Source organism: Oncorhynchus kisutch, linkage group LG11 (assembly GCF_002021735.2).
Source record: "Oncorhynchus kisutch isolate 150728-3 linkage group LG11, Okis_V2, whole genome shotgun sequence".
NCBI classification, from domain to species: Eukaryota; Metazoa; Chordata; class Actinopteri; order Salmoniformes; family Salmonidae; genus Oncorhynchus; species Oncorhynchus kisutch.
Window position 1 is genome coordinate 43,477,286 of NC_034184.2, and position 24,104 is coordinate 43,501,389.

Sequence of the window (24,104 nt, forward strand, 5' to 3'; positions counted from 1 at the left end):
AACAACAGATTTTTACCTTGTCAGCTCGGGGATTCAATCTAGCAACCTTTCGTTTACTGGCCCAACTCTCTAACCACGGTTTGTTCAGGCATTCTTGAGTTTGAAGCAGATATGCACCTTTTTAAACATTATTTGATTAATATCGTGGTAATTATCGTTATTGAATGGAAAAAATATATAGATATCGTGATAATTTATTTGCCATATTGCCCAGCCCTACCGTTCGGTGCATTCAGCTTCTCACCACTTCTTACAAAAACAAGTAGTGATGAAGTCAATGCCTCCTCCACTTTGAGCTATGAGAGATTGACATGCATATTGTTAATGTTAGCTCTCAGTGTACATTTAAGGGCCAGCCGTGCTGCCCTGTTCTCAGCCAATTGTCATTTTCCTAAATCACTCTTTGTGGCACCTGACCACACGACTGAACGGTAGTCCAGGTGCAGCAAAACTAGGGCCTGTAGGACCTGCCTTGTTAACAGTGTTGTTTAGAAGGCAGAGCAGGTCTTTATTGTGGACAGACTTCTCCCCATCTTAGCTGCTGTTGTATCAACATGTTTTGACTATGACAATTTACAATCCAGGATTATTCCAAGCAGTTTAGTCACAGTTTAGTCACCTAAACTTGCTAAATTTCCATATTATTCATTACAATATTTAGTTGAAGTTCAGGGTTTAGTGAATGAATTGTTCCAAATAGAGTGCTTTTAGTTTTTTATATTTAGGACTAACTTATTCCTTGCCACCCTTTCTGAAACTAACTGCAGCTCTTTGTTGGACAAAAGGAACACCTATGTGAGAATGCTGTTCATCGACTATAGTTCTGCGTTCAACACTATAGTGCCCACGTAGCTCATCACTAAGCTATGGACTCTGGGACTAAACGCCTCCCCCTGCAACTGGATCCTGGAGTTCCTGACGGGCCACCCCCAGGTGGTAAGAGTAGGCAACAATACATCTGCCACGCTGATCCTTAAGGGGCCCCTCAGGGGTGTGTACTTAGTCCCCTCCTGTATTCCCTCCTGTATTCCCTGTTCACCCACGACTGCATGGCCAAACACGACTCCAACACCATTAAGTTTGCTGATGACGCAACAGTGGTAGGCCTGATCACCGACAATGATGAGACGGCCTATAGGGAGGAGGTCAGAGAACTGGCAGTGTGGTGCCAGGACAACAACCTCTCCCTCAATGTGAGCAAGACAAAGGAGATGATCGTGGACTACAGGAAAAGGCAGGCTGAACAGGCCCCAATTAACATAGACGGGGCTGTAGTGGAGCGGGTCGAGAGTTTCAAGTTCCTTGGTGTCCACATCACCAACGAACTATCATGGTCCAAACACACCAAGACAGTCATGAAGAGGGCACAACAAAACCTTTTCCTCCTCAGGAGACTGAAAAGATTGGGCATGGGCCCCCAGATCCTCAAAAGGTTCTACAGCTGCACCATTGAGAGCATCCTGAACGGTTGCATCCCCGCCTGGTATGGCAACTGCTCGGCATCTGACCGTAAGGCGCTACAGAGGGTTGTGAGAACGGCCCTGTTCATCACTGGGGCCAAGCTTCCTGCCATCCAGGACCTACAGTGGTGCAAAAAAGTATTTGGTCAGCCACCAATTGTGCAAGTTCTCCCACTTAAAAAGATGCGAGGCCTGTATTTTTCATCATAGGTACACTTCAACTATGAGAGAGAGAAAAATCCAGAAAATCACATTGTAGGATTTTTAATGAATTTATTTGCAAATTATGGTGGAAAATAAGTATTTGGTCACGGCTATTAAAAAACGTCAGGCCAAGGTAAGCCTACACAATTCACCCATTTTTTTTTCCCATTTGGGTTTTTGCAATATTCACAATGTAAAAAATTAATGGTGGTGTAGAGTATAACTCAGGCTAGTAAAACGCATTTAGTCAACAACACACTCCGTGGCGAACTGGGCGTGGCACTGGGCATGACATGAGGTGGAGAGAGACAGAAGAGATAAATAAAAAAATGTAATGGCTCAGGCTGTAGATGGAGTGAGACAGAGTTAGGTAGAGAGAAGGAGGGGAGTATCATAGATCATAGCGGTGTGTCCATAAGTTCATGGTCTCAGTAGGCCTGCAGGGCTGGGGTGGGTGGTTCTGGGAGCCGGTTAAGGTGTTACTAATTCCTGGCTTTGTGCTTGAACGAACATGGCCACAGCCACGCAGTACTGCACCAGTCCATGCACTGCTGGTCAATGAGTAACTAGTATGTTTGTGTGTGTAATATGTAACAATGTTCAACAGTTTATATTTAAGCAGTAATGCTTGAGGAGGTGTGGTGTATATGGCCAATATGCTAAGGCTAAGGGCTGTTCTTATGCATGACGCAACGCAGAGTGCCTGGATACAGCCCTTAGCCATGGTATATTGGCCATATACTACAAACCCCTTGAGGTACGTTATTGCTATTATAAACTCAAACCACCCAGTTTATAACAGTTGATATGAGTAATTTCTATACTGTGTGTGTGTGTGTGGTGAGGAGGCACTCTTAGGGCTGTGGGAGAGGTTATTAGGCCAGTTGGTATTCTGTCTTCTTATTACTTATTACAACACTTAATTTGGCAAATGCTGTCCCTCCCTTTTCTTTTTCCCTCCCTCACTTCTCACCGACGTTCAAGGGCCTCGTCGTACCATGCCGCCTTTCTTCAAAGTACACACCCTCCTCAAATGAAAGAAAAACATAAGTCAAAATGGTGTTGAGTGAGAGGCAGGAGCATGAATGAGAAAACAAAGTCAACGATTACAGATCTAATCTTTATTTCTATCTTTTCCGCTCTCACTATCATACACACAGATTTACACATGCATAATTATAGGCAGACATACACTACCATTCAAAACTTTGGGATCACTTAGAAATGCCCTTGTTTTTGATAGAAAAGCAACAACAAAAAATTTACGTTAAAATAACATCAAATTGATCAGAAATACAGTGTAGCCATTGTTAATGTTCTAAATGACTATTGTAGCTGGAAACGGGTTATATTTTAAAAATATTTTTATATCTACAGAGGCCCATTATAAGCAACCATCACTCGTGTTCCAATGGCAAGTTGTGTTGGTTAATCCAAGTTCATCATTTTAAAAGGCTAATTGATCATTAGAAAACCCTTTTGCAATTATGTTAGCACAGCTGAAAACTGTTGTGCTGATTTAAAGAAGCAATACAACTAGCCTTCTTTAAGCTGAGCTGAGTATCTGGAGCATCAGCATTTGTGGGTTCGATTACAGGCTCAAAATGGCCAGAAACAAATAACTTTCTTCTGAAGCTCGTCAGTCTATTCTTGTTCTGAGAAATGAAGGCTATTCCATGTGAGAAATTACCAAGAAACTGAAGATCTCATACAACGCTGTGTACTACTCCCTTCACAGAACAGCGCAAACTGGCCCTAACCAGAATAGAAAGAGTGGGAGGCCCCGGTGCACAACTGATCAAGAGGACAAGTACATTAGAATGTCAAGTTGGAGAAACAGACGCCTCACAAGTCCTCATCTGGCAGCTTCATTAAATAGTACCCGCAAAACACCAGTCTCAATGTCAACAGTGAAGAGGCAACGCAGGGATGCTGGCCTTCTAGGCAGAGTTCCTCTGTCCAGTGTCTGTGTTCTTTTGCCCATCTTAATCTTTTATTTTTTATTGGCCTGTCTGAGATATGGCTTTTTCTTTCCAACTCTGCATAGAAGGCCAGCATCCCGGAGTTGCCTTTTCGCTGTTGATGTTGAGACTGGTGTTTTGCGGGTACTATTTAATGAAGCTGCCAGTTGAGGACTTGAGGTGTCGAATCAAATTGTATTAGTCACATGCGCCGAAATCAACAGGTGGAGACCTTACAGTGAAATGCTTACTTACGGGCCCCTAACCAATAATGCAGTTTAAAATACAGATAAGAATAAGAAATAAAAGTGACAAGTAATTTAAAGAGCAGCAATAAAATAACAATAGTGAGACTATATACAGGGGGGTACCGGTACAGAGTCAATGTGCGGGGGCACCGGTTAGTTGGGGTAATTTGTACATGTAGGTGGAGTTATTAAAGTGACTATGCATTGACGATAACAACCAAGTAGCAACAGTGTAAAAGGGGGGGGGCATGGTCCTAGGGCTCAGTTCCTCCAAGAGAAGAGAGGCAGAGGAAGCATAATTAAATTCTCATAGGACACCGAATAAGACAGGAGAAATACTCCAGATAAAGCAGACTGACCGTAGCCCCCCCGACACAAAGTATTGCAGCATAATTACTGGAGGCTGAGACGGGAGGGGTCGAGAATACCGGGTCTGACCCTCTTGCCTCCAGAACTGCCTGAATTCTTCGGGGCATGAACACTTTGGTCAATTGGTATCAAGGGACCTGACATGGGCCAGGATGAGATTCCCCACACCATTAAGCCACCAGCCTTTGCCGTTGACACCAGGCAGGTTGGGGCCATGGACTCATACTGCTTACGCCAAATCCTGACTCTGTCAGCAGCATGACGCAACAGAAATTGGGGGGGGAGAATAAAAAAAATACAAATAATTCTCCACTCCTCAATTGTCCAGTGTTGGGGATCATGTGCCCACTCAAGCCGCTTCTTGTTTTTAGCTGATAGGAGTGGAACCCGATGTGGTCATCTGCAATAGCCCATCCGTGACCAGGACCATGTGACGCACTGTCTGTAGGAGCAAACCATTTTCATGAACCGGTGGTGTACCTAATAAACTGGCCACTGAGTGTATGTCAATGGATTCCCTCCAAGCAGCAGAAGTATGAGAGAGCATGTGGCGAGGTTTAAAGAAGGAAAGGACAGATTCCAATAAAGAGAGGGATGGAGAGTGATGGTGCGAGAGAGTAAGATGAGGAGAGTGACCTTGTCAATGCATGGCTGTGCTCCCACGTCATTATGAAAGCTAAAAACTCATACTGAAGTGTGTGTGTGTGTGTGTGTGTGTGTGTGTGTGCGCGGTAGCTTGTCTGCGTTTGTGCATATGTATTATTTCTTTTAGCTTACTGTAATACTATCTATTGCCTGAGGCTGGCATCATGAATCAGCACATAGGTGCACACTGCTTTCCCACGTTCTCCTACTGCCCCTCCTTAATCTCTCTGTCCCAGCGTGTCCAATGAGATGACCTGAAGGCATGGTTAAAACATACTGAGTCCCGAGTGATCTCTGACACTATCTAGCATACTGTGTGTGTGTGTCTATACATGGAGATATACCTCAGGGGACAGAAGCACAACGAATGACATGTGAATATGTAAATCCAGCATGGCTGTCCCTCCTTCATTAAAACCTACAGTATGTGAAGGAGTGGGATGAAGAGATGGAAGGAGGAGGAGGAGAGAGTCCTCCAGTAGCAAATGTCTGTCAAACACTGATAGGACAGTAACCTGGGCTGGGAGAGAGCAGAGGCCATGACTGCAAATGTATTCCATACAAAACCAGGACAATAGAAGTTGATTTTGGGAATTTCATAGAACTATGATTTTGGGAATTTCATGAAAATGTAATCCATTTAAATGTTCCGTTGGAAGAAAGATTTGTTGACATATTTGACATTTTGTATCTAAAAGCATAATTGAGAAATAATTGCTCAAAGTTGGCATATTTCTCACATTTTGGGTTTACCCAGGCCTCCTTTAAGGCGACATAATGTTTCATCTGTAGGTGCTACAAAGCAACAATTGGTGTCATATTACGCGCTACCATTTGCTCTATAATATGAGTAGTATTTTTATTTCAATAACAATATTTATGAATATAAAAATATATAAACGTCAAAAGTATCATGAACTTTTATCGGATATCTGGATTTTCTTAATACATATGCGTTTCTATTTTAAATGTACGTTTTTAACCTGAGCACTGCTGCGCGAGGGAGAGGCCAGTGTGAGATGGGACCGTGAGAGACGCAGTAACGTTAGCCAAGGCAACTCGGCTACAGCCAAGACCTAGCTAACTTGTAGCAGCCACAATGTTATTTATCATCCCATTTAAAAGGGCCCGTCTTGATTGGAGTAGCCAAGCTAGCTGTAGCTAAGCTAAACAGCTACATGCTGCGCCCTCTACCAAACCCCATTCAGAGAAAAACAACAGCCTACCTGTTGGATGCTCATTTGGAGCATACTCATTTCGCAAGTTTTCGAAATCTCACTCCACTTCCTACACTTCTTTGCCGCTTTGATTGGCCAACAAAAACAACAAGCTACACATGTGAAGGGTACTGGAAGGCTAACAGATTTTTTTGTTCTAAATAAAAACTACTGAACAAAAATATAAACGTAACGTGCAACAATTTCAATGATTTTACTGGGTTACAGTAAATCAGTCAATTAAAATAAATTCATTAGGCACCAATCTATGGATTTCACATGACTGAGCAGGGACACAGCAATGGGTGGGCAGGGGAGGAATTAGGCCCACCCACTGGGGAGCCAGGCCCAGCCAATCAGATATTTTTTTTCAGCTCTAAAGGGCTTTATTACAGACCCAAATACTCCTCAGTTTCATCAGCTGTCCGTGTGGCTGGTCTCAGACAATTCCGCAGGTGAAGAAGCCGGACGTGGAGGTCCTGGGCTGGCATGGTTACACGTGGTCTGCGGTTGTGATGCCGGTTGGACGTACTGCCAAATTCTCTAAAACGACTTTGGAGGCAGCTTATGCTAGAGAAATGAACATTAAATTCTCCACATCTCTGGTGGACATTCCTGCAGTCAGCATGCCAGTTGCATGCTCCCTCAACTTGAGACATCTGTGGTGTTGTGTGACACAACTTCACATTTAAGAGTGTCCTTTTATTTTTCCCAACACAAGGTTCACCTGTGTAATGATCATGCTGTTTAATCAGCTTCTTGATATGCCACACCTGTCAGGCGGATGGATACTCTTGGCAACAAAAAAAAGCTCACTAATGGGGATTTAAACAAATTTGTGCTCAAAATAAGCTTTTTGTGCGTATGCTACATTTTTGGGATATTTTATTTTAGCCAATGAAACATGGGACCAACACTTTACATGTTGCATTTCATATTTTTGTTCAGTATAGGTCAGTGGTTCCCAAACTGTGGGACGGCTTTCAACTGACTCTTGAAAGTTGTCATAGTAGATTGTAGGCTTGGGGGGTATGCCGGGGTATTTGGTAATGGCCATGGAAAAGTTTTTAATACTGTTAACTATTTATTTTGACGTTTAATATATATTAAAAAAAATATTTGTAGCTATTAAGGAAATTACCTGCAGTCAACACTTTTGCATTTCAGTGTATTTTTATCTCTGATCTGTAAAGATATGTAGTAAAACTGTTGTTGTAACTGTGGTGTTTTGTTATTAACAAGATGGCAGTGATGGACAGCAGAGTCTCGGTAAGTATATATATTTGATTGATGTGTGTGGCGAGTTTGTGTCTGTGTGTGGGGGGGGGGGGGGGGGGTTGTTCCCTGTCCATGTTTGTGTGTTGTGTGCCACCAGCTCAGTGCTGTAGTACTTGCTATTGTTTCACATCAAAGTCAGTATCAAAGGAAGGCTAGAGAATAGAGTCTTCAGTGAGTTTACGCTGTAGCCTACACTCCCACTGAATTTCACACCCTCTGGCTGCTTGATTCAGCCCTGTATCACATCTAAGCAGGGATTCAGATAGTTCGTCTATCCAGAGTCTATAATTTGTCTATGTCCAATAATGAGGTCAAAGCCTTTCACCCTGCAAGGAGAGGGGGCACATGTTTTAACAGTACAGGACAATATAGACTGATGGAGAGCAAGAAAGAAAAGACTGCTCCTCCGTGCCCAGGATTCACCCACTGAGCTCTTATCACAGCTGTGTGGATAAGCGTGAGTCTGTGGGCGTGTGTGTGTCTGTGGCCTCCCTATCAGACAAGATGAGTAGTCTCAGCACCGTAGTTCTCTCAGACCCTCTTAGCTCTCCTCTCACTGAGTGAGCATTTTTACTGTTAGTCTACACCTGTTGTTTTATGAAGCATGTGACTACTAACAATTTTATTTGATTGGTCTCTGTTTCGGATTGAGTACCTCAGCTCTCTGCTGGTCTCCGTGTGTCTGTGATAGTGGTCTGGTTGATAGCTTTGTACTAAGGCTTAAGCTATTTTCCCTGGCCTTGTCTTAGTCTGTTTGATGGCTATGTGTTTGATTTACATTCCATGTAAGAGTAGATTGGTATATGGCTGTGTATTCTCTAGAGAGCCAGGTCTGCCTAAGGCAGCCTTTCTCAATAGCAAGGCTATGCTCACTGAGTCTGTATATAGTCAAAGCTTTCCTTAAGTTTGGGTCAGTCAGTTTTCAGGTATTCTGCTACTGTGTACTCTCTGTTTAGGGCCAAGTAGAATTCTAGTTTTGTTAATTCTTTCCAATATGTCAAGTAATTATCTTTTTTTTTCTCACGATTTGGTTGGATTTAATTGTGTTGCTGTCCTGGGGCTCTGTGGAGTCTGTGTTTGTGAACAGAGCCCCAGGATCAGCTTGTTTAGGGGACTCTTCTCCAGGTTAATCTCTGTTGTTTTGGAAGGTTTGGGAATCGCTTCCTTTTAGGTGGTTGTAGAATTTAACTGCTCTTTTCTTGATTTTGATAATTAGCGGGTATCGACCTAATTCTGCTCTGCATACATTATTTGGTGTTTTATGTTGTATACAAAGCATATTTTAGCGGAATTCTGCATGCAGAGTCTCTATTTGATGTTTGTCCCATTTTGTGATTTCTTGGTTGGTGAGCGAACCCCAGACCTCACAACCATAAAGGGCAATGGGTTCTATAACTCACTCTTTTTTTCAGAATCACGTTTATTCGCCAAGTACATTGACACAGTTACATACATTAAATACAATATAGAAAATAGCTAAATGAGCAAATGTACAGTATAAATACACTTACTCACTCGATCACTCTCTCTTTCTTTCTCTCTCTCTCTCCCTGCCACTGTTTTCTGCTGCTGCCCAGCCATCTAGGGCACGGTAACTGCCCACTACCTCTGCTCACTCGGTCTGCGCTCATTCGTGTGTACGTATGTGCGTGCGTGTGCAGGCATGTATGTGTGTGTGCCATATTACTAGCATTCTGTGCACATTCTTAAATCCTTGTTTAAAATTACCTTTATTGGCCAGAAACTACTCTTTGTGCTTATATTAAAGGTTAGCTTGATCTGTTAGCATCACAAACATTGTAGAAATGGTTTGGCCTTTGGATGAGCTTTTATTGTTTACCATCGTTGAATCCAGTTTTTGAGTTCGGGGTTAAGTCTTCTCATTGTTTAACTTGTTAATACTTTGCTCTAGACTTTTATGACAAAAATAAATAAATAAACTGTAGATGTTTTCTCTTTAGCACTTTTAAATTGTGACTGTGTCTGCAGAGTGTTTTTTTTTTGTGTTGGTGAGGTAGTTCAAATTCCTTCTGAGTAGAGAGGAGGGTTCATCAGCACCCCTTTAACAGGCTAGCCTTAGAGATGAGGCCCTCTCACTGTCTTCACTGCAAATTACCCCAATTCTGTCCAGAAATCAGGACCTAAACCACAGCTCGGTTTGGCAGCAGCCCTGAGCCTGAAACCCACTTCTCACAAATACTGAGCAGATTAACTTTCCCTGTATTTATATTGTAGAGGCATGGCATACCTTCATACCATGCCTGTGCCATCCTGTGATATACGGTATTACCAGCAGTGCACACAAGGGATACCTTTTGTTGTTGTTGTTCAAACATAAAATGTCAGAATGCTAACAAATGCTACGAAGACAGAAAACCCAGCTCATACAGTTATGCAAGTGTCTCAAAACACAGTTTGCAGCGTGCACAAAACAAATATTAGACCGCAGGGATCTTAATTCAGGAAGGAATTGTCTCTACTGCTGTTAACAGGCTTGATCTAGCACTTAAGCTAATATTAGCCCTCAGATTACAATGAAGAGCAAGACGTGCTGGTCTGTTCTGGGCCAGCTGCAGCTTAACTAGGTCTTTCTTTCTTTGCAGCACTTGACCATATGACTGGACAATAATCAAGATAAGATAAAACTAGAGCCTGCAGGAATTTTTTTTAGATTGTGGTGTCAAAAAAGTAGAGCATCTCTTTACTACAGACAAACTTCTCCCCATCTTTACAACCATTGGATCTTTGTTTTGACCATGACAGTTTACAATCTAAAGTTACACCAAGTAATTTAGTCTCCTCAAATTGCTCAACAGCCACACCATTCATTACCTGATTCAGCTGAGGTCTAGAACTTAGGGAAAGATTTGTACCAAACACAATGCTCTTAGTTTTAGAGATATTCAAGACCAGTTTACTACTGGCCACACATTCCAAAACTGACTGCAACTCTTAAGGGTTTCAGTGACTTCATTAGCTGTGGTTGCTGACATGTAAATGGTTGAATCATCAGCATATATGGACACACATGCCCTTGGCAGGTCCTTTGTAAAAATAGAAAAGCGAAGCAGGCCTAGAGTGCTGCCCTGCGGTACACCACACTTTACATGTTTGACATTAGAGAAGCTTCCATTAAAGAAAACCCTCTGAGTTCTTTTAGAGAGGGCTCTGATTCCATGATATGGCAGTGGTTGAAAAGCCATAAAACATACGTTTTCTCAACAACAGGTTATGGTCAATAATATCAAAGGCTGCACTGAAATCTAACTGTACTGCTCCCAATCATCGTATTATTTCTTAGTCATTTCTTAGTCATTTGTGTCAGTACAGTACATGTTGAGTGCCCTTCTCTATAAGCATGCTGGAAGTCTGTTGTTAATTTGTTTACAAAGAAATAGGACTGTATTTAGTCAAAAACCATTTTTTACAACTGTTTACTAAGAGCTGGCAGCAAGCTGATACGGCTGCTGTTAGAACCACTAAAGGCCACTTTACCACTCTTGGGTAGCGGAATGCCTGGCTTCCCTGCACAAACACTTTTATTTTGGCTCAGATTAAAGATATGATGGATAGGAGTGGCTATAGAGTCAGTTATCATCCTCAGCAGCTTTCAAGCCCTCATGCCTGTGTTTTCCACTCTTTTTCTCCCATATTTTTTCACAGTGGGGCCTTAGGGAATTCACCAGGTGCAACAAGTACGCCTTTACAGATAAGCAGAAATCCAACTCTGGAACTATGATATGCCCGTTGAGTATTTTTATGTTCAATAATATATTGAACAATTTTGCAAATCAAATGTTTTTTGTATTTTCAATATTCATAAACTACTCATTACCGAGCAAGCGCTAACTTCATATGACACAATTGTTTGCATTGTAGCACCTACAGATTAAACATTATGGAGTCTTTTCATGCATGAGTTCCAAATATCTCGGTCGCCCCAGAGTGATTGATGATAAAATATATAATAATTATGCACTCACGGTTTCAAAATGTGATTGTTATGCAGCAGGACAGTTAACCCACGCTGCCCTCAAACCAAGCCACGCTGCCTGCTAATTATCTATAGACTGTTTCAGCTTGTTAATGTAATTTAAATTTTTTGCAAGTTTTATTTTCTAACTGTCTGAATTGAGGTGTGTTGCGCTTCCTCATAAATTCACATAGAAATAGCCCGTTTCACAGTTGTGGACAATACATGTTTGAGGCTTTACAGAGAAGGACAAACTTCTCTTTTCAACTAGAGCCTAAGCACTTCCCCAGTGTTTCCCCAGATCAAGTATGCGAACATTTGCGCATCTCCAGTCAGAAAATAACTTACAAACTTTTCCCCCCTGGCACATTTTCTGGCTGGCACACACATTGCCTTCATTGTTGTTTTCCTTAGAAACGTACACCATGTCCAAAGTACATGTCCAAAGTACATGTCCAAAGTTATTATTACTATCAAAGTAAGTGCCTTATTACGTTATCTTTATAGTATAGAGCATAAGTATTTAATGTTTTATTCTCATGTTTTCAAGTACTGGTGACAAATAAATCTTTCTGATTCTTGCATATATTGTAATGGACACGTATGATGTGTGTAAAATAGTTTTTGGATGGTTGTACTGATTATGATGAGCTAATGCTAAGTTAAATGCCAGATATGTGTGGCTCCATGTTTGTTGACACGTAAATGTCTGTCAGACCAAAGATGTTATATCAAAATGAGGTGAAGGGATATAAGTCAGTTCACTCGACTGACTTCGATTGAACTATCGTTACTCAGGGTTGCCAGCTCAGACCCCCTTTCCAGTAGTTTTGTTTTTATTTAGCTTAGAAACTTCTGTGTTTGCCCCCCATTTATTGATAAATCCCTCATCATAGTAATATTTCCTGTATCATATACCCCAATGATACCGTCCCCCTTTTCTACCCCCCCATAGACTTGAAATCCCCCACAAATTAAATGAACCCCTCCCACAATCCCCCCTAAAATGGGGTCACCTGAATCTGGCAACCCTGTTTAGCTTTCACGCTATGGCTAGAGTAGGCAGTAGGCTTGTATTTGGGGTGATGATCTGTGAGGTGATAACATTTCATTTGCTTTGTGATTTGTCAAAAACTGTAAATGACTTGTCAAGCCATGTGCTCCTGTTCTTGTATACACTGTAACACGTACATTGAAGATTGCTGAAAAGTAGCCAAACTAAGTTCATATTTTTCTCGCAATGTGCGCAGCCATATTTGACTGACTGTTTATTTTTGTTTTATAGTGAATGAAATGCTGTGATGAGGGAGTTTTTGCTTGTCAAACATAAACAAACATTTTTTTAAATGTAGCTGCTGTTAGCTTAGCTGACACACATCTCTTTTCTAAACAACATTACATTTCTCCCTTGCCCTCACCAGAGAAGTGGTACATTTTGAAGTCTAGCTGTTGGGTCGCTAACTTAATTTTTTTGTCAGCGCAATCTGTTTGTTGCATCACACGTTCTGTTGCTACCGTTCCAATCACATATTTGCGATGGTACGACGCAGGGGGCCATTCAACAATGATCACAAATATGGGTAAGGCCAAAATGTTTGTGTGGGTGGATGTCTGAACGTGTGTTGTCTACCGTATCTAACCCCCGTCTCCTCTCTGTAGATGACAGTATCTCAGCGGCGAGTGCGTCTGACGTGCAGGACCGTCTGTCGTCTTTGGAGCTGCGTGTCCAGCAGCAAGAGGATGAGATCACCGTGATGAAGGCGGCGCTGGCCGACGTTCTGCGACGCCTGGCGCTCTCCGAGGACACGGCCACCACCGCCAAGAAACAGACTAGCACCAAAGGTAGTGAGTCACCCCTGAACTGTCTCTGTCGTCACTGTCACCATCTGAGGCACTCTCATGATTATATGAAATGATGATTATATCTGCAGTCTGCAGGTTTTTGTAAACCCTCAGAAATCTCCATGGATAGTTTCTCAATACCTGCAAAGGACAGTTTTTTATAAGCACCTTCTCCCCACCATAAGCTGGTCATGCACTGTCAAATCCATCTGCACTAGCTTCTGTTCCATTTACCATAACTTCCTTCCAGCAATGGACATTCCATTCATCTCCACTTTCCCAGTGGCTCCTTCAGCCCCTCTCTTCTCCCTTGCATTTCTTCACCAGGTCGTAGTTGTGGAAGAGAGTGTTGTCCTGTATTCCTCCACTTGTTTAGGTTAAGGAAGTTCAGGATGGAGCCACTCCAACCTTGACCCCTGGCTTTTATTAGCCTCTCACACATACACACAGCAACATATGATTACACATCCCATATAATCACAATCTAACACTATATTCTCAATGACAAATGTACTCTGCTCCATTTTCTCCCACACGATAACCCAACCTCTGGTTGACACATGAACACCGTGCCATAGCCATTCCTCTCTCTAAGCTCAGTGATAAAGTGGAGGCTGATATACCCAGCCAGCAGTAGGACAGAGAGGAGGGGAAGGGAATTCCCAGCTCTCAAAGAGGGAAAGAGAGCAAGAAAGAAGGTGATTGAGCTCCATTTTAAAGACAGAAAGGGAGAGAAGGATATTGCATTGAGAGAGAGACACAGAGAGAGACGCTGAGACACAGAGGAGCGACACAGACAGAGAATGTGTGTCGTGCCCATGGTCATTGGGGAGTATCTGGGTTCTGTAATCGGGCTTCAGTAATAACCACCACTCACTCACCTATAGCCTGGCTAACTAACTTCAGTCCTGTCTATCTGCACACAATAAGACCCTCTATTTTGTGTGTGTGTGTGTGTGATCAGGGGGGCCTAATTGTGGAAAGTGGAACATTATCTGTGTGTATGGCGACTCTGCAGCCTTTTCCTGATATTTTACTTTCTCCAATGGAACCAATTACTGTATATGATCATGTGGATGTGTCTCTCAGGGTAGTGTCTTGGCTGGGAAACCATGCATGGGTCCTAGATAAAGAAAGATCCTGGCCCCGTTAGAATACTTTTTTTATTTTTTTATGCGTCCTTCCTTCCTTTCCTGAGGTAACCACTGATCCAACATGTATAGAGTGAGAGCAAAGTTTCCATCTCAATGCTTTCACTTTTCCAGTCATGTCAGATTACAGTTCCTCCAAGGAAATAAGGCTGCACTTGAAAAGTATTGGAACAGGACCCTTACTGCATATGAATGGCAGGATAGGAGTTACTGTATTGTGTGACTGCACTCGCCCGGTGTCACCCTTGCTTAGCTCTTTAGTGCCACGTCCCTCTACACCCCTATCCCTCCGTCCATCATCTGTCACTCCTCCCTCCAGCCCCCTCTGATCCCTCGTTCCGGTCAGCTCTCCATTCTTCCGCTCACCTTTTTAAAAATCTCATTATGACGTCACTCTCTTACTTAATACCGTCCATCGCCATAACGGCGACCCCTGGCAACCCCTTGCTGTGTGTGCTTGCGAGTACTACTCTAGTGAGTTTGTCAGCACTCCTGGCACATTGACATTGACTGATGTTATTTAGGGGTTATGGAGTTGATGTGTTATGGCATTGGCAGTTTGGCACGTACAGTGGAAGAGCTTTCTGTGCTTTAACTCTGTTGTGCTGCTCTTTCGGTGCGTAGGCAGTAATCTGGGACTGAAGCAGACAGGAAGCAAAGGAAATCACATGGTTCAGTTTAGTTTCTCTGCAGACACCCATGCTCTGACTTCAAAGCCAACTCTTCAGAGTATGCAAACCTCCACTGCCCCACACACACACACACACACACACACACACACAGGCACACACACACAGGCACAGGCACACACACACACAGGCACACGGCCCCTTCCTACTTAACTTATTCAAGACCCAGAAATATCTTCCTCTCTCGTTCAGTCTTTCTTTCCCCTCTATCACTTGCATTATTGGCCGGCACTGTATCCCTTTCTCTCATTGTCATTTTTATAAACCTTTCTCATTTTCCAGCCCCCTATCTTTATCTTTCCAGCCCTTGTTCTTTCCACCCTTTTCCCCCAAATCTTTCTCTTTTCCAAATAATGTATTATCATGAATGATGAAGCCAAGGCATATGAAGGCATACGAATTGTGACACTATGAACACTGCAGACACACACACACACACACACACTCTGGCTTGGGGCTATCCTCCAGTTCTACAGACCTATGCATGCATCTAGGCATGTGTGCACACGCGCACACACAGACACACAAACCTGTCAATCACATGGCTTCGATGGGAGAGATAAATAGGTTTATGAGATCAGGAAGCCAGGTTGATGGATGAAGACCCTCCCTCTCGCAAGGCATCAGTCATTATTGATATGCAGTGCCGTCAGAATGTATTCGTACCCCTTTCCTTATTCCACGTTTTTGTCGTGTTGCAGCCTGAATTTAAAATGGATTAAATAGATTATTCACAAAATACCCCATAATAACACAGTGAAAACATGGTTTCAGAAAGGGGTGTGAATACTTTCTGAAGTCTCTAGAACGGGATTGATTTTGGTTGACCACTCATTATACTCGTTGACTCTTCCTCTGGCCTTGTGTACCAGCATTTCCAGTCTTTCCTCAAACACACTCAGGCTGTCTTTTGTCTTGATGTTGAGGGGGGGGGGGGGAGACTGGTGAGAGGAGGGAGGTGGTGGGGGCTGGTGGATGGGGTAGGGAGGCCACCTCTTCCACCATGCTGTGTCTGTTTGTGCTTGGGGGGGTAATGGGCCGTGAAACTGGGCCTTGTGCCACTGGCACGGAATCAGGCTTTCACTGGGGCGCCACGTGCCCCCAAACATTACCCTGCCCCCCACACATCGTAGAGAGGAAACGCGTCTCACCGAGTGACGCTGTGTGTCTGTCCGTTCCTTCGGTGCGGTATGTTTTGGGGACCACCCGTCGGCGTCTGACTGCTGACATTTTTGGGTCGTTTCTACATGTAGAATTGGCTTGCAAATGACGTCCGCCACTTTGTTCAGAGGTGCTAAGTGTTCTCGGCTGGCAAACGCTACCGTTGTGTCTATGCCTTTTACAGAAGTGGCATAGAAGCTTCATTGGGAGGAAGGATGTTTGTTATGCTTTTTACATCTGCTTTCCCTAATCTTTCCTTTGTTCTCTCATGGATTAGACTCTTCAACCATGTCTGTTGAGCAGTCATCATCTCATACTCCGTTGTTAAACCACTCCCCCCCCCCTCCCTTTAATCCCTATATACGGCTGTAGACAGTTTCTCTCCTGAAGCTTCCGGGAATAGGTTACCCGAGGAGTCGGCAACCTTTCTCATGCGGAACGCCCAATTTTTTATCTTACTATTTCTACCAATCTGCGTGCCTGTTATGGTCTTCATATGCACATTTTCATTTAACAGTTTCATTTAATTTATAATAACGTCTTCGTATCGCAAAGTCATTGTCATGTGGTTAATCCAAATCTAAATGAAAATTATACAAACCTAAAGAAGTAACTTCTATTGCCAACTAAGTAAGAATAGCCTCCAACAAATAAAAACATTGCAGTCTGCAGGTAGAACATATCCTATTAATCGCATTGGCTGCACATGGCCTGTCTGCAGCGAACTTGAAACATTGTATCAACTTGGGTCCAGAGGAAGCTCACACTAGCAAACTTGCAACGTTGTATAAAATATAGCACAAAAGGGATGAGCTCATCAGGTAGACTCATTTTATGACGTTTCCACTGGATCGGAACATGACCGTTTTTCCCTTTCACGCTGAAAGGGTTACTGAAAACAGACTTTGTTTGCTTACTGTTTGAGGTGAAGAAAATATTACTTTGAAAAGCTCCACAGGTCATTAGTGGTTAAGCCTATCAGAAATACCATCAGATCCCCTATAGGCCAGGTAGCCTATAGTCTGAATTCTATGCGTAATCAGGTGCATATCCTTACTCAACATTGACAGTAGTGCCCCAAACAGAAGACTGACCAAATTGACAAAACTCGTAAATGGAACAAAATAAATCCAAACTCTGCAAACAACGATGACCACTCTGCCAATGAGAACGGTAAAAAGACTGAAATAATAATATAGTGAATGGATGAACAGAAGTAACCACAACCAAACAAACATTGTAGAAATGATAGGAATGAACGGTAAATGTAGGCTACTACTGGTGATGCATGGGGACTTGATATACACTAACAATCAAGGCAAACAATTCACACAATGGAGTTATGAAACAATGAATGTGCACAAATTGGCGGGGGAGAGAGGGAGAACGTTCTGGAGAGAGACGTGCCTTTTAGCCACACTCCCCTTCTTGGACTGTGCCATGCACGTGGCCCCGCAATGGATTAGTATCAGCCTCTGCAATGGATTAGTTCACTGACATGGGTGTGAATCAGACAGTGTGCCGTTAAAAAATAAATAAATCATGTATTTGCTACTCCTCGACTAAAATAAATCTTGGTCGACCAACAGCCTATTGACCAGTCGACTAATTGGGGTCAGCCCTAGTAGACAGTGTCTCCTTCTCTCTCTCACGTGCTCTTTCTCTCTCGCTGTCTCGCTCTCTTTCTCTCGGTCTTATACATCAACTTTCCTCCCATTGTATCCTGATGTACAGGTAACAGCCAAAATAAAGGAAACGCCAACATAAAGTGTCTTAATAATAGGATGTTGGGCCAACGAGCCGCCTGAACCACTTCAATGCTCCTTGGCATAGATTCTACAAGTGCCTGGAACTCTATTGGAGGGATGTGACACTGTTCTTCCACAAGAAATTCCATCATTTGGTGTTTTGTTGATGGTGGTGGAAAACACTGTCTCGGGCGCCTATCCAGTATTGGGTTGAGATCTGGTGACGGAGAGAGAGACACACACACCATTTAAACCCCCAATGCTCCTTTGAGACCCTCTTTCAAAGTCACTGAGATCTTCTAGCCTCGGTAGCCAAAATAATGGGCAACTGGGCATTTTTTAAAAATCCAGACCCTAAGCATGATACAAGGTTAATCATCTCAGGAACCACACCTGTGTTGGAAGCACCTGCCTTCAATATACTTTGCATCCTTCATTTGCTCAAGTGTTTTGGCAGTTACTTGTATATACTGCATAGGTTTTACTGTCCCCTCTGACTGTGCTCTCTCCTGCCCATTGTAGGCCAGACTCCCATGCGCGAGGCCTACTCTATGTCCTGCATCGCCAACGGCAGCTCCAGCAGCCGCAAGCCCAGCCACAGAGACCGAGACAGCTCCACAGTTTCCGTCACCAGGAAGGATACCTTCTCCTCAGCTGCCAAGAGGTACTACACACTCGTAAAGTTACATACGCTACACACACGCATACAAAGCTACATATGCTACACACACACCATTGCACAACTCTAGACCTGCTTGTATCAGATGGGCAGCCATTGTTGCAGAGCCTGTATTGATATTTTTTTGTTGCTTTGAAACGCCACATTAATTCCTCCCAGAAAAGAAACTGTTGAATGTTGATCACGTGTTTAACTTTCTCCCTTGCATCTTGCAGTAATTCAGCAGAATAAAGCCTATACACTTCCCTGGTACTTTCAGGACAATGACGTAGTGATGGAGTACCGGTCACAGCATGTAGCTAAGCCTATGGCTAAGCATTGCTGAGCACGTCCTTGATGAGTAACTAGATATTAATCAAATATACTGACCTCAGCTATTCACTGCCTATGCAGGAAGTTGAGGCTTTGCAGCTCTCCCAGTAGTGAAGGCTGAGGGTAGAAGTTGCCCAGATCTAGGATCATTTTACCGTCAACGGTGTCCTGGTATACACCTGTGTTTCGTTATTTGTCACTATTTGTCCTCCTATATATATCCCACCTGTTTGTGTACCCATGTCTCCACCTGTTGTGTTCCCATGTCTCCACTGGTTGTGTTCCCATGTCTCCACTGGTTGTGTCCCCATGTCTCCACTGGTTGTGTCCCCATGTCTCCACTGGTTGTGTTCCCATGTCGCCACTGGTTGTGTCCCCATGTCTCCACTGGTTGTGTCCCCATGTCTCCACTGGTTGTGTCCCCATGTCTCCACTGGTTGTGTCCCCATGTCTCCACTGGTTGTGTCCCCATGTCTCCACTGGTTGTGTCCCCATGTCGCCACTGGTTGTGTCCCCATGTCGCCACTGGTTGTGTCCCCATGTCGCCACTGGTTGTGTCCCCATGTCTCCACTGGTTGTGTCCCCATGTCTCCACTGGTTGTGTCCCCATGTCTCCACTGGTTGTGTCCCCATGTCGCCACTGGTTGTGTTCCGCTGTTTGGTTATCCTCTGGTTGACCCCCTGGTTGTCTCCACAGCGGTCAGACAGCGGAGAGGAAAAAGGACAAGCCTCAGATGGAGGGCATCAAGGAGAAGGAGGAGGGGCCCTCCCAGCCCAACCAGGCTAACGATAAACCCTCCTCTGCCAGCCCCGTACAGCCCTCTCCGTCCCCCTCCGTCTCCAGCCACCCCCCCTCACCCCACCCCCCTCAGTCCCAAAGGCAGGCCCCGGAGAGCAAGGGCACCTCCCCAGCCAAAAGGTTCCTAAGATGCGCACTTTGATCGTCGATTGCCCACCCCCCACCTTACCAACGCAATGCCCTCCGACACTCTGAATGCTCATGACTTTAGCTTTTACCCTTTGACTGGTTGGCATGCTTCTTTAGATCGCTTTCATTTTTGAACCCATTTTGGTTATTAACCTATTCTCTCTCTTCTCTGTCTCTCACCTGTACTTTCAGCTATCGTTCCCTGTAGAGACTCCGCCACTGCAGACCTTAGCTTCTCAAACTGCATCACTTCTCTTTTAGACTAGTAGGAATGGTTAGCATTTGACCCTTCTGCACTCATCTGCAACAGTTTGAGCCCTCTCTCCATTAGGAATAGGAGAGGCCCTATCTGTCATGTACTAGCTGTGCTTCGTACCATTCAGGACACCCACTCGGATGCATACACACACACACACACACCAGCCCTAGACTCTCACACACACGCCAACACACACGCTCCAGACCGACTGCTCTCACTAATCGAAGCACTGCCTTCGCACTCATTACCCATAACACAGATCAATAGAAATTATTCTCAGAAACATTGAGAACCAATTAAGTTTCACAAAGAGTACCCGTGAACCCATCGTTGCCCATTAGACTGGGCAAGTGACAGGATATTAGTCAGGGCCGCTGCTGTGCCAGGAACGTTAGCTCGGAAAACTCATCCGCTGGCAAGTGTGTGTGTGTCCCAATCTGAAATGGGCCAGGCTTCTAAGCAGCGCAGTGCACAGTCGGGGCTCTTTCTGGGGATGAGTATTATAGGGTGATATTTACCTCTTAAATGGTCCTTTCCCATGCTATTCAATCCTCTGGTTGGATTGGAAGTATCAAGTGGGCTTCTGTTCCTATTTTTGAAGATGTGAGTGTACCATTCAGGGCTTTTAACCAACAGACACAGAGTGTACAAAACATTAAGAACACCTCCCTAATACTGATTTGCACCCCCTTTTGGCCTCAGAACAGCCTACATTCGTCGGGTCATGGACTCTACAAGGTTTCGAAAGCGTTCCACAGGAATTCTGGCCCATGTTGACTCCAATGCTTCCCACAGTTGCGTCAAGTTGGCTGGATGTCCTTTGGGTGGTGGACCATTCTTGATACGTGCGGGAAACTGTTGAGTGTGAAAAACCCAGCAGCATTGCAGATCTTCACACACTCAAACTGGTGTCCCTGGCTCCTAGGGTTGTGTACGTACAAACGTACACAACCCATGTCTCAATTGTCTTAAGGCTTAAATATCTTCCTTTAACCTGTCCCCTGCCCTTCATCTACACTGATTTGAAGTTCATTTAGCAAGTGACATCAATAAGGGATCGTAGCTTTCACCTGGATTTGCCTGGTCCGTCTGTGTCATGGAAAGGGCAGGTGTTCTTAATGTTTTCTACACTCAGTGTACGTTACATATCTGCTGTAGAGCAATGATACTGTACCAGTACTGCGTGCGTGCGTGTCGTAGTGTTATGGAGAAATTCTGTTCGGGCTAGGTTGTTATTTTCCCGCCAAATTCCATGCAGGCAGTTAGAATAAGCAGAGGATGTCTGGATGTCTTTCCCTTCCTGTCCCTGTCTCTCCCTCACCGTACAGTAGATAAGGAGAGAGTACAGACTCTGTAAATGAAGCAGTGTAACATTGTTGAACCACCACCGCTCCCCCAACATTCAGCCCCAGTCCTATCTGCCCCCTCAGTGTCACTATGGCCCCCTGGAGGTAGAACAAAACGGCATGTTCTTCACGCTCATGCTCTTTCTCTCACAATCCCTTCTCTCTCTCTCTCTCTTGCTGTTCTCTCTCTCTCTTGCTGTTCTCTCTCTGCTCTAGCCATTCTCCAAACCTTCCATTCTTCACTTTACTTGCAGTGTGATTCTTACAGCCAAACTCACTGACCACCTCTGTCTGCTGAAGCCTGGGGAGGGGTTTGACTTGTTCTGCCAGCCTGTGTGTACTAACCTGTGACTGGGGTGGGCTTTCCCCTGTGTGCCCGGCTACATCAGCAGGTATCGATTCTACCCCTGAGGGTTGCCTGCTACTCACCTGGGTACCTCCTGAGGCATCTGTATCTCTGCATTTGTGCACATCTGTTTCAGGTCCAGATTAACCCTAAAAAGATGTGTACCATGAGTGAAATAATTCCATTTGAATTAAGTGCATTAAAGGTACAGAGTTTTTCTTTTCCTTGTCAGTTCACTTGGTGGCCTGGTCAGGTTCAGGCTCTGGGCTGTACTTTTAATGTATATGGCATAAAACTGCAACAAACCAAAAAATGTAGTTCACAGTTGCACACTTTAATGCACTTTTTTACAGTTCTGCTAATTTAACAAATTCAAGAAACTCACCATGGCACTCATCCATACTCCAGCTTTCTTTCTGTCTAGCCAACGGTCTTTCTCTCTTCCCCTCTCTATCCGTCTCTGTGGTATAAAACAAACCTTTTTTTTGTGTGCACCCTGTACCCTCTGTGTGTGTGTGTAGGGGTCACAGTGCGAAGCGAGGCACGGGAATGGAGCGTTCACAGAGTAGTACCTGGGAGAGTGGTGAGGAGAGCAGGAACAAGCTGGTGAAGGCTGCTTCCACCTCCAAACTGCTGGCCAAGGTGGTGAAGAACGCAGACAAGTGAGTGGCTGATGGGACGCGCTTCACAAATCTGATGTAAACATAGGTGTGAAAGTGTAATGCAAGGACGGTGATGCACAATAATTGAATTCCGGTCTATGTTTTGTACTAAGAGGTGAGATTGGCCTGCATTTCGTTTATGGGGTATTCATTAGCTTGAGAGTACCTTTTCAGATAGTGTAATATCATCCAAGAATCGCCCCTTAATTCCCTATATTGTGTTCATCCAAAGTCCTTCCCTAATAGAGAACGCTGTTAAATTGGCCCAGCTGTCAGATAACCTTTACTTGTTTTGTAGTCTCAAGTCACAGTCTGACCTTTATTGTTATTTCTCCATTCTCGTCCAGGCATAAAGACCCAGTGATCAGCCAAGGTGAATATACTCTCTCTTCTAAGTTCGTCATCCCCCGCCGCGTAATGGAACCGCTAGAGCTACAGTGGGGAGAACAAGTATTTGATACGTCGATATTGCAGGTTTTCCTACTTACAAAGCATGTAGAGGTCTGTAATGTATACCATAGGTACACTTCAACTGTGAGAGATGGAATCTAAAACAAAAATCCAGAAAATCACATTGTATGATTTTTAAATAATTAATTTTCATTTTATTGCATGATATAAGTATTTGATACATCAGAAAAGCAGAACTTAATATTTGGTGCAGAAACCTTTTTTGGCAATTACAGAGATCATACGTTTCCTGTAGTTCTTGACCAGGTTTGCACACACTACAGCAGGGATTTTGACCCTCTCCTCCATACAGACCTTCTCCAGATCCTTCAGGTTTCGGGGCTGTCGCTGGGCAATACAGACTTTCAGCTCCCTCCAAAGATTTTCAATTGGGTTTAGGTCTGGAGACTGGCTAGGCCACTCCAGGACCTTGAGATGCTTCTTACGGAGCCAATCCTTAGTTGACCTGGCTGTGTGTTTCGGGTCGTTGTCATGCTGGAAGACCCAGCCACGACCCATCTTCAATGCTCTTACTGAGGGAAGGAGGTTGTTTGCCAAGATCTCCTGATACATGGCCCCATCCATCCTCCCCTCAATACGGTGCAGTCGTCCTTTCCCCTTTGCAGAAAAGCATCCCCAAAGAATGATGTTTCCACCTCCATGCTTCACGGTTGGGATGGTGTTCTTGGGGTTGTACTCATCCTTCTTCTTCCTCCAAACACGGCGAGTGGAGTTTAGACCAAAAAGCTCTATTTTTGTCTCATCAGACCACATGACCTTCTCCCATTCCTTCTCTGGATCATCCAGATGGTCATTGGCAAACTTCAGACGGGCCTGGACATGCGCTGGCTTGAGCAGGGGGACCTTGCGTGCGCTGCAGGATTTTAATCCACGACGGCGTAGTGTGTTACTAATGGTTTTCTTTGAGACTGTGGTCCCAGCTCTCTTCAGGTCATTGACCAGGTCCTGCCGTGTAGTTCTGGGCTGATCCCTCACCTTCCTCATCACCCCACGAGGTGAGATCTTGCATGGAGTCCCAGACCGAGGGTGATTGACCGTCATCTTGAACTTCTTCCATTTTCTAATAATTGCGGCAACAGTTGTTGCCTTCTCACCGAGCTGCTTGCCTATTGTCCTGTAGCCCATCCCAGCCTTGTGCAGGTCTACAATGTTATC

At 44.2% G+C, this 24,104-nt stretch overlaps 1 protein-coding gene across 5 annotated transcripts in view; it reads left to right on the plus strand.

The window, feature by feature from the left end:
- The window catches only part of LOC109899640 (EMAP like 4), a 77,507-nt gene that overhangs the window by 23,725 nt on the left and 29,678 nt on the right, over window positions 1–24,104 (plus strand). For 3 of the 5 annotated variants that reach the window (XM_031835836.1, XM_031835834.1, XM_031835835.1), the window contains exons 2-6: window positions 13,015–13,197; window positions 18,469–18,610; window positions 19,635–19,856; window positions 22,338–22,478; window positions 22,826–22,851. In XM_031835836.1, coding sequence (XP_031691696.1) covers window positions 13,015–13,197; window positions 18,469–18,610; window positions 19,635–19,856; window positions 22,338–22,478; window positions 22,826–22,851 — 714 coding nt within the window. The remainder of the gene's footprint in view (window positions 1–13,014; window positions 13,198–18,468; window positions 18,611–19,634; window positions 19,857–22,337; window positions 22,479–22,825; window positions 22,852–24,104) is intronic. The other 2 variants (XM_020495056.2, XM_020495054.2) reach the window with 1 other exon arrangement.